Here is a 15,630-nt window from a genome sequence, read left to right as displayed (position 1 = left end):
AAATTACGCAAAGGATTTAAATAGACATTTTTCCAAGGAAGATATATAAATGTCCAATAAGCGCATGAAAAGATGCTCAACATCATTAGCCATCAGAGAAATGCAAACTAAAACCACAAGTACCAGTTTATACCCATCACGATGGCTACAACAAAAAAGACAGGGCCGGCGGGGCGGGGGGTGGGCAGTGGTTCACGCCTGCGATCCCAGCACTTTCGGAGGCCGAGGTGGGTGGATCAAGAGGTCAAGAGATCGAGACCATCCTGGCTGACACGGTGAAACCCCGTCTCTACTAAAAATACAAAAAATTAGCCAGGCATGGTGGCGGGTGCCTGTAATCCCAGCTACTCAGCAGGCTACAGCAGGAGAATGGCACGCGAGCCCAAGAGGTGGAGTTTGCAGTGGGCTGAGATCCCACCACTGCACTCCAGCCTGGGCAAAAGAGCAAGACTCTGTCTTACACAGGAAAAACAAACAAAAAGACAGACAGACAATAACAAGTGTTGGCTGGGATGTGGAAAACCTAGAATGCCGACACATGGCTGGCAGAATGCAAAAATGGTGCAGTCACTTTGGCAGTCTGGCATTTCTCAAAATGTTAAACTTAAGAGTTACCATGTCATCTAGCAATTCTTAAGTACACTTTTATATACTTAGCAGCAAATATGCAGAAACTAAAATTTGAGAAGAAATGTAATAATGCTTTAGAAAATCAAATATCTACTAATAAATATAACAAAAAATGTAGAAGACTTATTTTGAAAATCAGCCATTAAGGAGAGAATTAATGAAAACCAAATGAAATATAAACATGTTCACAGATTGTAAGACTCGACACTGTAAAGATTTCAATTCTCCCTAAATAGATCCATACATCCAGTGGGAAAAAAACCCCTAAATTCCAGTAGGTTTTTTGTTTTCTTAAGTGAACACTGACACTTGGTTTCATTTGGATATTCTGAAAAAGGGCAAGAATAGTCAGCTGGTTCTGCAAAAAAAAAAAAGAAAAAGGTGCAGAACTACACTACCAGATATCAAATTATAGTAATTAAAACAGTGTAGAATTAAGCAAGGATATACAAATAATCAAATGGAACAAAATACAGAATTCAGAAAGTTTCACATACATATGGTTATTCAACTCATGCTAAAGGCAACCCTGTCATACAGTGATGAAAGGATGGTTTTTGCAATAAATTGTACTGGGACAACTAAATATCCATCTGGAAAATAACAAATTCTGACCCCTACACCTCAAACCAAACACAAAAATAAACACCAAATGGATAACAGGTCTAAAACATGAAAGGTTAAAAAAACCAAAAGAGTTCTTACAGAAGAAACCATAGAAGAATAGCTTCAAGGCCTTATGGTAAGTGAAGATTTCTTAAACGTGACACAAAAGGCACTAGTCATAAAGGAAAGGGAAAAAAGGAAATGGGAAACCATTAAAATATTATTGATTTTTTAAAACATTAAGAAAGTGTAGGCCTGGTGTGGCAGCTCATGCCTGTACTCCTAGTGCTTTGGGAAGCCACGGCAGGAAGATCACTGAAGGCCCAGAGTTCCTGATGAGTCTGGGCAAAACAGCATCTCTACAAAAAATAAAAGAATGGTACCTGCCTGTAGTCCAAACTACTCAAGAGGTGAAGATGAGAGGATCATGTGAGCCCAAAAGTTTGAGTTACAGTGACCTATGATCACACCACTGCACTCCAGCCTGGGCGTCAGAGCAAGACCCTGTCTCTAAAATAAAATTTTAAAAAAGAAAGTGAAAAGGTATAGTTTTAGAGTTAATATTTATAATGCATATCATGGACAAAACACTCATCTGATTATATAGAATGCATATTAATAATAATAAAGCGGGCAGCCCATTAGAAGAAAACAAAATGAAGTGAATAGACGAGTCACAAAAGAAGATATATATCTAAATGGCCAATAAAAATATGAAAAAGTGAGCACCTTCATTAGACATCATGGAAACTTAAGATTAAAGTAAATTACTATTGCTCACCTAACAGAATGACTAAAATGAAAAGGACAATACCCAGTATTGCTCAAGACTGGAGCAGCTAGAACTCTTACACACTGCCAGCAGAGTGTAAACTAGAAGAACTACTTTAGAAAACTTCTGTCAACTACTAATCAAATGTATAACTTTATGACTCAGCAATTGCACTCCTATTTACCCAAGTGTTCATGTATACTATCGAGAGTATTCAAAATTACAGCCTTCATAATAGTTCCAAAGTAGAAAGCAATCCAAATGTCCATTTACAATAGAAAAAAGTAAATACATAAATTGTATTCTACTGACACAATAGGTTATACATCAATGAAAATGTACAAGATATATTTACATATATCTACATGCAACAACATTGATACATTTCACAAATGTAATATTGTGCAAAAGAACACACACTGTTCATATAAATTCAACAACAGATATAATTAATCTATAGTGTTACAAGTCAGGATAATGACTTTCCTTGGGGCAGCGGGAAACAACTGGAGACAGGATAAACAGTGCCTCTCGGGTGGTGCTCTGGGATATGCTGACTACATGGTCTTGTTCTTTGTGCAAAAATTCACTGAACCACACTCTTAGGATTTCTGAATTTTTCTTAATCTTATACTTTAATACAGTTTACTTTTTAAAAAGTGTTTTAGATAAGGAAGGATAAACATAAGGTTTCACCAGAAGCTTCTAAGTGGAAGTAAAGTGAAGCAGCTCTTTAAGCGTATGATACTGTCACTCCTCTACCACCCACAAGATTGTGTACTGTTCCAATGATGAAGTGTGATTTTTATTTTGCTAGTTCACACCTGTAATTCAAAACTCTTATTTGCTACTACCTCCTCCAATAAACAGTCCCTAAACCACTCCATTAGAAGTTAGTGGTTTCTTCTATAAATTCTCCCAGTATCTGAGATTATTTCTATTTGCCACATATTTAGAGCTCCTGTGTAGGCTATATATTTTTAGTGAGTTTCCAGGACCTAACACAGTCTCTTGGGATATCTGAATCTGGACAAATAAATGACATCTCTTTTCTTCTGCAAATATATACTTTTTCTCCCCTTCATGAAGAAACATGAAACTTTTAACTCAGAATCAAATTCTAAAATCAATAAAATTAAGATACTCTTCTAGTTTGTGACAAATTGTTTCTGTGTCTAATTTAACCTGAAAAATAAACTGTCCAATTATTTCTTTTACGTCTTTTCTCCACTCTTTGCCGAAGTTACCTGAGACAGAAATTCAGATAGTCCTTGTACCATTTGGCAGCTAGGCAAGAAGCTGACACAGCAGCTAAGTCCAATGTAAGAACAGGCTCACATTCTAGTTGCTTAGTGGCAGTATCCATCTTTTTGACAAGGTCATTTCCTCAACTCAAAAAGTTCCATTACACAGTAACCTACACATTCCTAAGCTACTCTTTCCCTCTAAAAATGTAAATCCCTTCCATAGGTTAGGTCCAATTTAGCTATGTCCAACTTAAACATGACTATCTACAGAATAATGAGGGCTCAAGAATTTTATGTGTCCTCCAGTTGTCTGCTTGTATGTTATTCCCCAATAAACCCTATTTTATATTTATACTGCATATATTCAAGAAGCAGGTCCCTATGCCTCCTCTATACTTCCTAATCCTCAGATTGTGAAGGGAAGATAATGTGCAGCCTTGCTTGGAATCATTCCTTTGGAATAATAGCATGGATAGTTTACCAATCTTTCCTATTGTAACAACATTCACAATGAATCATACTGTGTGGGCCTTATGTCTTTGTTGAACAATCTTCATGAGTTGAAACCAGGGCCTCCTCTTTAATTCAGTCTATGGGCAACCCTCATCACTCCCACCAACTTCCTTACAGGCTGCTCAGTTGAGTTTTATCTCCAATTATATCTATATTTCAGTGAATTACTACTCAGATTTTGCAAAACACATCTTCAGTTTTGTTCTGTTCCTGGTAAACTTTCTGAAACCACCTGTTCTTGAAACTTTTCCTGATATGCAACTTTCCCAGAGACAGCATCTCTCCAGTAGTTCCTTTATAATATGCTATGAAATGATTTTTCCTTCTTCCTTCTGAACTAAGGAGTTGGTAAACTTTTTCTAAAAGTGCCAGAGAGTAAAGATTTTAAGCTTATGGACCATATAGTTTCTGGGGCAACTACTCAATTCTGTTGTTATAATGCAAAAGCAGCCATAGACAATATGTAAATGAATGAGCATAACTGTGCTCTAATAAAACTTTATTTACAATAACAGATGGCCAGCCCATGGGCCATAGTTTGTTAAGCCAACATTAGACACTTAAAACTTCTGGCCTCTTCATATGCCAGCATCATTATAATTATCTTGAGAATCTGTAATTTGCCCACATGGTACCATAAAATAACTTCAATATATTTTATCAATTAAAACTGAGGTACATACATAAATTTATAAATATTTGCAATAAGTATAAAAAAATTCTCATTATATATTGGTCAACTAGAAAATTTAACTGACTAGAACATTCACTGATAATTATAGTTAACTTAGCTACTACCTAATTATAAAAACAGATAACTTAAAAATAATCAATATAAAAAGACTAACAGTCAAATATATAATCAAATACACAGAAGACTAAGTATCTTATGAAAAATCTATACAATGGACAGTAATGGTGGGGACTGTGGTGATTTTACTCTTGAGTATCTATGTTTTCTGTGACATATATCTATAATAAGGAAGTCTCTTTAAAGCAGATGATGAAAAGACACAATTTTATGATTGTTAGAATTTTTCATTTAATCTGTAACTAAAAATATTTAGACTTAAAATTAAGTTTAAGAAAAACCCAACCATTCTGTCCTATGTTCTTTTTTTAAAAGAATATTTATATCAATTAAATAAATTAAAATTTTCATTTACCTGTCGGTTCCTTTCATCCATTATGCGTGTGATTTGTATTTTCTTCCGCCCCATTTTCAGTCACCTTTCCTTATTTCCTTATATTCCAAATATTTAATTCAAAAGCTAATTTTCTTCAATACCCTAATGCATCATATACAGCTTCTATTATTTCAGCTTCTAGTCCAAGGGGTACAGCTGAAATTTTCTACAGGATCTAAAAGAAAACACAAATTAGAAGATTTAAAATCTGTGAGTTTACAAATCATGTAAGTGTTATACAAATTTCAAATTTGCTTTTATACTGCACACAGCATTATTAGTTGAAATTTCTGGTTATACAAAATTAGTAAGTAAGTTGAAGTCGTTAACTTTACCCCTAAAATACCTCTTGAATCTCTTTGTGTCTCTAATTCTGGATAAACTAATGCAATAATAATGTTTGAGGTTTTCTCAATGTATATAATAATAGCAGCAAGAGCCAAGCCTTACTGAAATTCTTCTATGTACTAGGCATTTTCCTAAGTATGGACATGTCTTAACTCATTCAATCCTAACAGCAATCTGTAATTATTACCTCCATTTTATAAATAGAGACACTGAGACACAGAAAAATTAAGCAATACGCCCGAGGTCACATAGTAAGGGGCACAGCTTGGGGTTATAAACTCAGGGAGTCTGGTTCCAGCACTTCTGTTCTTAACAACACAGAATATCCTTAAAAACTTCTGATGACCTCCATACCAAACAATGAACTAATCTGGATAGCCCCAATCTGTCTTTTCAAATTCTTGCAAATTGCCCTAGCCTCCAGCCAAATTACTATTTGTCAATTCACAAAACCACTATATACTTTCATAAAAACATGCATTTAAATGAAACATTCCTTTGGCCATTTAATGAACACCTCCTTATCAGTCAAGGTTCAGTTTGCACGTCACTTTCCAGATGAAGTGAAAATCTATTTCCCTTGGTAGAATAAACCACAGCAACTTTGTGTGTGTGTATAAATTCCAAGTCTGCTTTCCTTTAAGACTGTGAATCCTTCAAGACTTAAAAAATCTTTCAGGCGTTTTTCATTTCACTTATGCTGTGTAGCAGGATGACTGGAAATGATATAGTTTGTCATGTCCTGAATGATGGCTGTGTCATTTTAAAAACCTAGTGCTTTCAGACTTACATAATAAAAATATGAGGAGATGGGGGAATGAATGCTATAATACAACAGTCATAATAATACATTCCCATGGGAATTTTATGCAAGCATTTTTAATACTGTACATGTGTATCTATAAAACTTCAATTGTACTGTGCATATCCAGTGTGTGATTAAATCTGGCTTTTGCTCAATCAAAAGCTATGAGCCTTTCATTACTTCTCATTTCCAGCACTAACATAAGCACAGCATTTCTTATTTATCTTCCCTCATTATTTTATTTCTTCATTCATACAAATATTAGGTGATCATCTATTAACTGACTGATAACCTATTGTTCACCTACTTCTAATCAATGTACTTCCAAACACTGAACTATGCACAGAGGATAACGTGGCCAGAAAAAAAAAAAAAAAAAAAAAGGAAATGATTCCTAATCTAGCAGAGTCTAGTAGAAGAAAAAGACATTAATCAAAGCATAATGCAAATGAGTTTGCATAATTCGAAACTAGAAAGCTCATTTATCTGAATTAAATTTATGGTTCAGGAAAGGCTTCCCTGAGGATGTGTCTCATACTCAAATCTGAGTATGAGAACAGCATGTGCAAAAGCCCCATGACAAAAGGGAACAGGAAACATTAGAGGAACTGAAAGATGGCTAGTCACTGGTGGGACCCAAACTTTTAAAAGATCACATTGTATCCAATTCCCAATATAAAAACTTGTACTGTAGTAGGCAGGAGAAATATTAATACATTTTACTGCAGAGCTAGTATTGCTAAGGCATGCAAGATATTTTAACGGCTGTAAGATGGATACATTGTACTACCTTATAGCACCTAAAAAATTCTGAATTCTATAACATATTTGGGCATTTTTTTGCTTTTGACAATGGTGGAGTAGTTTGCTTCAAACCAACCTTCCTTTGAGAACAACTAGAAAAGAAAAACACAAGATAATCAGTTTTATATCACTAGAGAACTTTCAAAACTAGAGAATCTGCAGGGCGGAGATCTGGAAGAAATAGGTGATACCAGTCTCTGGACTCATCTGTCTGTAGATTCCAAAACCATTGCCTGAGAGACTGAGAAAGTTAATAGAGTTTTCAAGAGACCTGGGGGTGGGCATACAAAACTTAGATTTAGGGCCTGCCAAGGAGGAATAGTCCTAGTAAACACATCAGGCATATGGACAGACTCCAAAGAACTATACTCTAGGCATAAAGGTAAACTAGAAACAGATGAGCCCACACAGGAAGAAAAGCACAGCTTTAAATCATCTCAATCCCTAATTCGATTAAGGCAATCTGGGCTAACTACTCTTATCAGCCTAGCTGTACACCAGTAGCAAAAGTAATTCTCAGCAGAAAGATAGCATCATCTAGAAATTCATATTTTTTTCACGTTTCATATAAATGTCTAGAAATCAAAATATAACCAGTCAAAACCCAAATGAAACCAAGATTTTTAAAATGGCAATAGAAACAAATTCACAGTAGATCCAGATAATGGTGTTATCAGAAAAAAGTTTAAAATAAGTTAAATATTCAAGGAATTAAAAAGTAAAACTAAGAATTTTCATAAACAAAAAGTGGAAAACATGAATCAAAACATACAATTTTGAAAAAGAAGTGATGCATGGTTTTAATAATACTTTAGACACAGCTGAAGAAAGAATCAACCCAGAAGACAGGAAAGAAGAAAACACCTAGACTGAAACACAAAAAGAGAATGAGAAACATAGACAACACTGAGAAATTACAGCACATGGAAAACGGATACAAAATACATGTAACTGGAGTCTCAGAGGGGAGGAGAAAACATACAGGCAAGAAAAAAATATCTGAAGACATAATAGCTAAAAACTTTCAAAACTGACCAATGAGACATCAAGCCACAGATGCAAGAAGCTCTATCAATCCTCAAGCAAAATAAATACAAAGAAAACCACACTTAGGCACATCAAAGGGGAGAGGGGGAGAAGGAAAGAAAGAGGGGAGGGAGAACAGAGGGACAGGGGCAAGAGCGGGGGAGAGAGAAGGAGGTCCCCCATCCCCATAGATTTTTTTTTTTTTTGAGACAGAGACTCGCTCTGTCACCCAGGCTGGAGTGCAGTGGCGTGATCTTGGCTCACTGCAACGTCTGCTTTCCAGGTTCAGGAGATTCTCCTGTCTCAGTCTCCCAAGTTGCTGGGACTACAGGCACCCATCACCACGCCCGGCTAATTTTTTGTATTTTTAGTAGAGACAGCGTTTCTCGGAGTTAGCCAGTGTGGGATATGATGAGGTTTCTCTTCAAATAACACGTTCAGTCTTTTATTCTTTAATTCATAGTACCTCCCCGAAGCCTTTTCCCCTTTTTCTCCTTTTTGCCTTTGTGAGATGCCCAGGCATGCCACAGTAGCAGGCATTATCAGTACCAGCTCACATTCCTTTCCTGATTTGGAAAGAGGACTAACTTTCAAGGTCATTACAGACACCCCTTCCCCTTTCCCCTCCACTTTCTTTTACGTGCCCATCTTATCTAAAAAAAATCAAATGTTTAGCCAACCGGGATTAGTTCAGATTGTACAACCCCACCCCAGCCAACGGGGAAAGGGTACAGGGGCATGTCTTGCATCAGGAATAAAGGCTCTCGTGCCCCTTTATTCAGGTGTGCTCTCATGGCGACTGGCCAAGGAAGCCCCCTCTGCGGAGAAGTAAAATTGCTTTGCTAAGAATCCTTTGGTAGAGTGTTCAATTTCCTTAGGATTTTGAGTGTTATTCCTAAAACCAGATAGTCTCAATCTCCTGACCTCATGATCCACCCGCCTCAGCATCCCAAAGTGCTGGGATTACAGGCGTGAGCCACCGCGTCCGGCCAGACAGAGAGATCTTACAAGCAGTCAGAAAAAATTTAAAAGATTAACTTCAAGAGGCAACAATAAGAGTTATAGCTGGTTGACTTTTCCCAAATAATAAAAGCCAGAAGACAATGAAATGATGTCTTCAAAGTGCTGGTGGGGAAAAGGCAAACTAAAATTTTGTATCTGACAGAAAAAAAAAATCCTTCTGAAATGAAGGCAAAATAGAGAGGCAACTTTAAGGCAAACAAACAGTTTGTTGTCAGGAAATACTGAAGAGGCTTTTTCAAGTAGAAAGAAAAAAGAACCCTAAATACGGCTTGGATATGCACAAAAAATGAAGTGCAATGAACAGGGGTGAACAGGGTTAAGTGAATAACTCCAAAGGAATACTGACTAAAAAATAATACTTTGTGGGACTTCAAATGTTACAATACATAACATTAATAGTACATAACAGGGGAGGATAGCAAAATGAAATAAAAGTGTCCTAAAATCCTTTCATTGATTAGGAATTGGAAAAAACACTCATTTACTTTAGACCTCAATAAGTCAAGGATGCATGTGGTAATCTCTTGGGTAACCATGGCAAGAATAGTAAAAGTACAAATAGTTAAGAGGAGGAAAAAAAATGGATTAATAACCCAAAAGAAGGCAAGAAAGGAAAGACAAATAGAAAGCAAACAGGGAGATGACAGATTAAATCCAAATATGTAAGTAATGACATTAAATATGATTAAACTAAACCTCCAATTTTTCAAAGAAGATAATAGAAGTGGATTAAAAAAACAAACCCCAATTATATGATGATTACAGAGGACACATCTTAAATATGAGGATACGGAAAAAAAGTAAAAGCATAGTGAAAGACACACCATGTAAAACACAAACCAAAAGAAAGTTGTGTGGCTATCATAGTAAACTTGAATGCAGGAGGTAGACACTAGATACATATACATGGATTGCATGGATAGACACAGGATACTTCAAAACAATAAAAGTTGAATTCACCAGGAAGACATATCAATTCTAAATTTGAGTGTACCTAACAACACTTACAGTTAGGAATCGGCTCCTGAAAATCAGATATTCTGCATGAAAACCATAACCAGAAATTTATTTCCCATTATTTCAAGTAGGGAAAAATTATAATATGTTACACATCAACCATAATCCCCAATCATTTCTCTTAAAATTCAACACACAAAAAAATGCCCATTTATAGTAAATTACCATGGCTAAGGGATGTAAAATGCTTACTACATGACTTCATATGCAGTTACTTTCTCACAGCTTTTTTCCCTTCTCCACAATTTAACACTTCCTCAACTTTTTTGTGCATTCTACAAATCTAAGCAAAAATAAGGGCTAAATACGAAAGGCGATTAGAAAAGTGTTCAGGACAAACACACAGGAAGACAACGACTCAGAGGCTTCTAATATTATAATGTCTTGCTTATTGCCAGCAACATCAGAGATGCACATTCCGTTTACATGCTTCAAAATGCCTGAACATGATTCTAATATTCTACAAACTATACTTGGAATATAATCTGTGACTTTTCCCATACACCAGTTTGTTAGACTACTGAGTTTTGCAATGTAAAAATACACTTTTCCTAAATAAACTTCAGCTAAGAAACAGGGTATGCCTATATATAAAGCCAACACCAAAAAAACTAAGTCAAGTCTACAATTATAGCAAGTCAATTTTTTTTTTTTTTTTTTGAGATAGAGTCTCGCTCTGTCGCCCAGGCTGGAGTACAGTGACGTGATATCGGCTCACTGCAACCTCTACCTCCTAGGTTCAAGTGATTCTCCTGCCACAGCCTCCCGAGTAGCTGGGACCACAGAGACCCACCATCAAGTTCAGCTAATTTTTGTATTTTTAGTAGAGGCAGGGTTTCACCATGTTGGCCAGGCTGGTCTCCAACTCCCACTTTTTCACTGGCCCTAACCCACTTCATGTTCCTTACTATCCTCCTTAACCAGTTTAATTTTCACAACCTCACCTCCTTTTGGCTCCAAACCCTTGCCTCCATTTTGTTGCAAAACCTGACCGCTGAAGACCAGCTTCCATGTAGCTAAATATGGTTAGATGAAAAAAATTAGCATGCTAATCAAGCCAATTAATCTCACTTTAAGTTCATGAAGGTCATGAACCTTAAACCTCAAATATTCCCTTCATACTACAACCTTCCATTTCCAGAAACTTTCCATTTCCCAATTCCTTGTTGATTATTTTATGCCATATTCTCTCTGCTTACATCTCCAACATTCATCAGACATCTTCACTCTCAGTTAGATGACTTTGCTTGTCTTGATCCTGAGAGAAATTTAAAATGTACAAAATAATAAGCAAACCTATATCTGCAGAATTTCAAAAGTTTCAATTTTATAAAGATGTTAATTCTCCCCAAATTAATGTACAGACTAAATGCAAACCCTATCAACATATCAGCAGGCTCTCTCTTATTGTATATGGAAACTGATAAGCTGATTCTAAAATTCATTTGGAAATACAGAGGTGAAAGAATAGCCAAGACAATCTTGAATGATAAAGCTAAAAGACACACATACCATATAAAGCCATAAAAATTAAGATGCTGTGATTTTCCCCCAAAGAAAAACTCAAAGCTAGCAGAAAGCAGGAAATAATACATTTGAGAGCAGAGATAAATGAAATAGAGAACACAAAAACAACAGAAAAAAAATCAACAAAGCCAAAAGTTGACTCTTCAAAATGATTAACAAAATTGACAAACCTTTAGCTAGACTGACTAGGAAGAAAAAGAGAAGACTCAAATTACTAAAAAATCAGAAATGAAAGTGGGGGCGTTACAACTTACTCTATAGAAATAAATGAGACTGTAAAAGGGTACTATAAACAGCTATATACCAACAACTGGGATAACCTAGATAAAATGGACAAATTCCTAGAAACACAAAACGTTTCTAGAACTACCAAGACTGAATTGCAAAGAAATAGAAAAAGAGTTGAATAGAGCAATAACTAGTAAGGAGATTGAATTGGTAATTAAAAATCTCCCGACAAAGAAAAGCTCTAGACCCAATGGCTGCATTGATGAATCCTACCAAACAATTAAAGAACTAACACGAATCCTCCTCAAACTCTTCCAAAAAATTGAAGAGGGAGGAACATTTTCTAAATCATTCTATGAGGTCAACGTTGCCCTAATACCAAAACCAAAGATACAACAAGAAAACTATAGACCAATATACCCTATGAATAGACAAAAAACCCTCAATAAAATACTAGCAAACTGAATTCTACCGAATATAAAAGGATTATAATGGTGATCAAGTAGGATTTCTTCCTGCAACGCAAGGATGTTTCAATATACTAAAATCAATGTGACACACCAACCACATAAGAGAATAAAGGGGGAAAAAAACATGATCATCTGAATTAGTACTGATAAAGGATTTGACAAAATACAACACTCTTTTATGATAAGAACACTCAACCAAACTAGGAAAAGAAGGAAACTACTTCATCATAATAAATACTATATATAAAAATTCCACAGCTAACATCATATTCAATGATCAAAGACTGAAAGCCTTTCCTCTAAGATCAGGGATGAGATATGGAAGACCACTTTCACCACTTCTATTCAACACTGTAATGGAAGTTCCAGTTAGAGCAATTAGACAAGAAAAAGAAATAAAGGCATCCAAATTAGAAAAAAAGAAGTATAAATATCTCTGTTTTAAGATGACATGATCTCTTTTGTCCCCTAGAATCCTTTCATGAGCAAGCATGATCTTACATGTAGAAAACTCTAAAGAGTCCACAAAAGAAATGGTATAACTAATAAATTTAGTAAAGTAGCAAAATACAAAATCAACACACAAACCAGCTGCAGTTCTATATATTAACAATGAACAATATGAAATAAGAAAATTCAATTTACAATGGAATCAAAGAGAATACAGATGCTACTTGACTTATGATGGGGTTAAATCCCTATAAACCCACCATAAACTGAAAATATCTTAAGTCAAAAACGCATTTAATACACCTAACCTACCAAACATCACAGTTTAGCCTATCCTATCTTAAACGTGCTCAGAACACTTACATTAGTCTAGTTGAGCAAAACCATCTAATACAAAGCTATTTTATAATAAAGCTTTGACTACCTCATGTAATTAATTCAATACTGTAATGAAGTATGGTTTCTGCTGAATGCATATTGTTTTCACAACATTGTAAAGTCGAAAAATTGTAAATCAAACCACTCTAATCGGGTATCGTCTGAACTTAGAAAATGAAACAAGGAGGTGAAGGTGAAAAGTTTGCATGCTAAAAACTAAAAAACACTTGACAAAAGAATAAAGACATAAACAAATGGAAAGATGTCTTATATTCATAGATTGCAAGATCATGTTATTAAGATATCAATACTGCCCAAAGGGATCTACAAACTCAATGCAATCTCTATTAAATCCCAATGATATTTTTGCAGAAACAGAAAAGGTCACCCTAAAACTCATAAGAAATCTCAAGGGACTCCAAAGAGCCAAAATAATCTTTAAAAAGAACAAAGTTGAAGGACTCACACTTCCTGATTTCAAAATTTACTATAATGCTACAGTAATCAAAACAGTGTTGTCCTGGCATAAAGACAAACAAAAAGACCAGTGGAATAGAATAGAGAACCGAGAAATAAGCCCTCACATATGGTCAAATGATTTTCAAAAAGGATGCTGAGACCATTCAATGGGGGACAGTCTTTTCAACAAATGGTGCTGGTAAAATGGGGTAACTACTTGGAAAAGAATAAAGTTGGATGTTTATCTAACACCACATACAAAAACGAAATCAAAATCGATCAAAGATTTAAACCCAACTGCTAAAACTATAAACTCTTAGAAAGAAAACATACAGCAAAAGTTTCAAGATGTTGGATTTGGCAATAATTTCTCAGTCACAACACCAAAAGCACAATAAACAACAACAACAAAATAAACAAACTAGATTTTATCAAAATTAAAACTTCTATGCATCAAAGGGCACTATCAACAGAGTAAAACAGCAACCCCAAATGAAAGATAATAATTGCAGATCATGGCCGGGCGCGGTGGCTCATGCCTGTAATCCCAGCACTTTGGAAGGCTGAGGTGGGTGGATCACCTGAGGTCAGGAGTTCAAGGCCAGCCTAACCAACATAGTGAAACTCCATCTCTATTATATACAAAAAATTAGCCGGGTTGGTGGCGCATGCCTGTAATCCCAGCTACTTGGGAGGCTGAGGCAGTAATCCCAGCTACTTGGGAGGCCTGAACCCAGGAAGCAGAGGTTGCAGTGAGCCAAGATCGCAACATTACACTCCAGCCTGGGCAACAAGAGCAAAACTGTCTCAATTAAAAAAAAAAAAAAAATTGCAGACCATATATTTGATACAAGATTAATAACCAGAATATATTTTAAAACTCAAAAGCAACAAAAACATAACCCAATTTAAAAATGGGCAAAGGACTTGAATAGACATTTCACCGAAGACAAACCAATGTTCAATAAGCATATGAAAAGATGCTCAACATCACTAATCATTAGGAAATGCAAGTCAAAACCACAATGAGATGCCATTTCACATCCATTTGAATAGCTATTGAGAAACAGAACAGCAAGCACTAGCATGGGTGTGGAAAACTGGAACACTTGTGCACTGTTCTTGGGAAAGTAAAATAGTACAGCTGCTATGGAAAACAGTACGGCGTTTGCTCAGAAAAATAAATATAGAATTTCTATCTGATCCAAGAATTCCACTTTTAGATATATAATCAAAAAAACTTAAAGCAGAACTCAGATATCTGTACACCAATGTTCAAAGAAACATTATTCACAATAGTCAAAAGGTGGAAGCAACCTGAATGTCCATCTGTGGGAGAATAAACAAAATGTGGTACATACATACAATGGAGTATTAACCAGCATTAAAAAAGAAGGAAATCCTGTCACATGCTACAACAGAGATGAACCCTGAAGACATTAGGTAAGGGAAATAAACCAATCACGAAAGGACCAATCTGCTAATGAGTCCATTGGTATGAAGTACCTAAAGTAGTCAAATTCACAGAGACATAAAGTAGAACGGTAGTCAGTTGCTGGGGTTTTATGGAGGGTCAAGAGTAGGGTGTCACTGTGTAATGAGTACAGAGTTTCAGTTTGAGAAGATGAAAACATCCTAAAGAAGGATGGTGGTGATGGTGGTACAGCAATGTGTATTTATTTAATGCCACTAACCTATATACTTTAAAAGGGTTAAAGTGGTAAATTCTATGTTAAGTATGTTTTACAAATTTCAAACAATTTCAGAGAATTTACATACAATTTCAAAATATTCAAATACTGAAAAAAAAAATGCATATATCTTCCAAATAATTCCAGGAATCAGATTTTATTAATTCAAGCTAACCACTAACTTTTTAAATCATGCATGTAGTGATTTTTCCATATGGTAAAGCTAAAGGAGTTTTACTCAAAATGGCAACATTTAAAACCTACCTTTAGAAAACACAGATGGGCATTTCTCACATAAACTAATATTATCTTTTCCTAGGAAGGAAAAAAAGAATCTCTCTAATTAAACCACAAGTCCTATATCTGTTATTCAGGCAACAGGCATGCAGGAAAAAATTACTTTAAACTGAATACTTGGGTAACTGAAAAAAAATCTGTCATGTTTTTAA

The 15,630-nt window shown here is 35.5% G+C and overlaps 1 protein-coding gene across 27 annotated transcripts in view; it reads right to left on the bottom strand.

The window, feature by feature from the left end:
- Positions 1 to 15,630, bottom strand: part of MEF2A (myocyte enhancer factor 2A) — a 161,225-nt gene that overhangs the window by 86,014 nt on the left and 59,581 nt on the right. For 26 of the 27 annotated variants that reach the window (XM_065548512.1, XM_065548514.1, XM_065548510.1 and 23 more), the window contains one exon: positions 4,935 to 5,130. In XM_065548512.1, coding sequence (XP_065404584.1) covers positions 4,935 to 4,988 — 54 coding nt within the window. In that variant the 5' untranslated portion in view covers positions 4,989 to 5,130. Of the gene's footprint in view, positions 1 to 4,934; positions 5,131 to 15,630 lie in introns of those variants that run through there. The other variant, XM_073996821.1, reaches the window with a different exon arrangement.

This window comes from Macaca fascicularis, chromosome 7 (genome assembly GCF_037993035.2).
Source record: "Macaca fascicularis isolate 582-1 chromosome 7, T2T-MFA8v1.1".
Lineage (NCBI taxonomy): Eukaryota > Metazoa > Chordata > Mammalia > Primates > Cercopithecidae > Macaca > Macaca fascicularis.
This window is presented reverse-complemented; position numbering and strand designations above follow the sequence as displayed.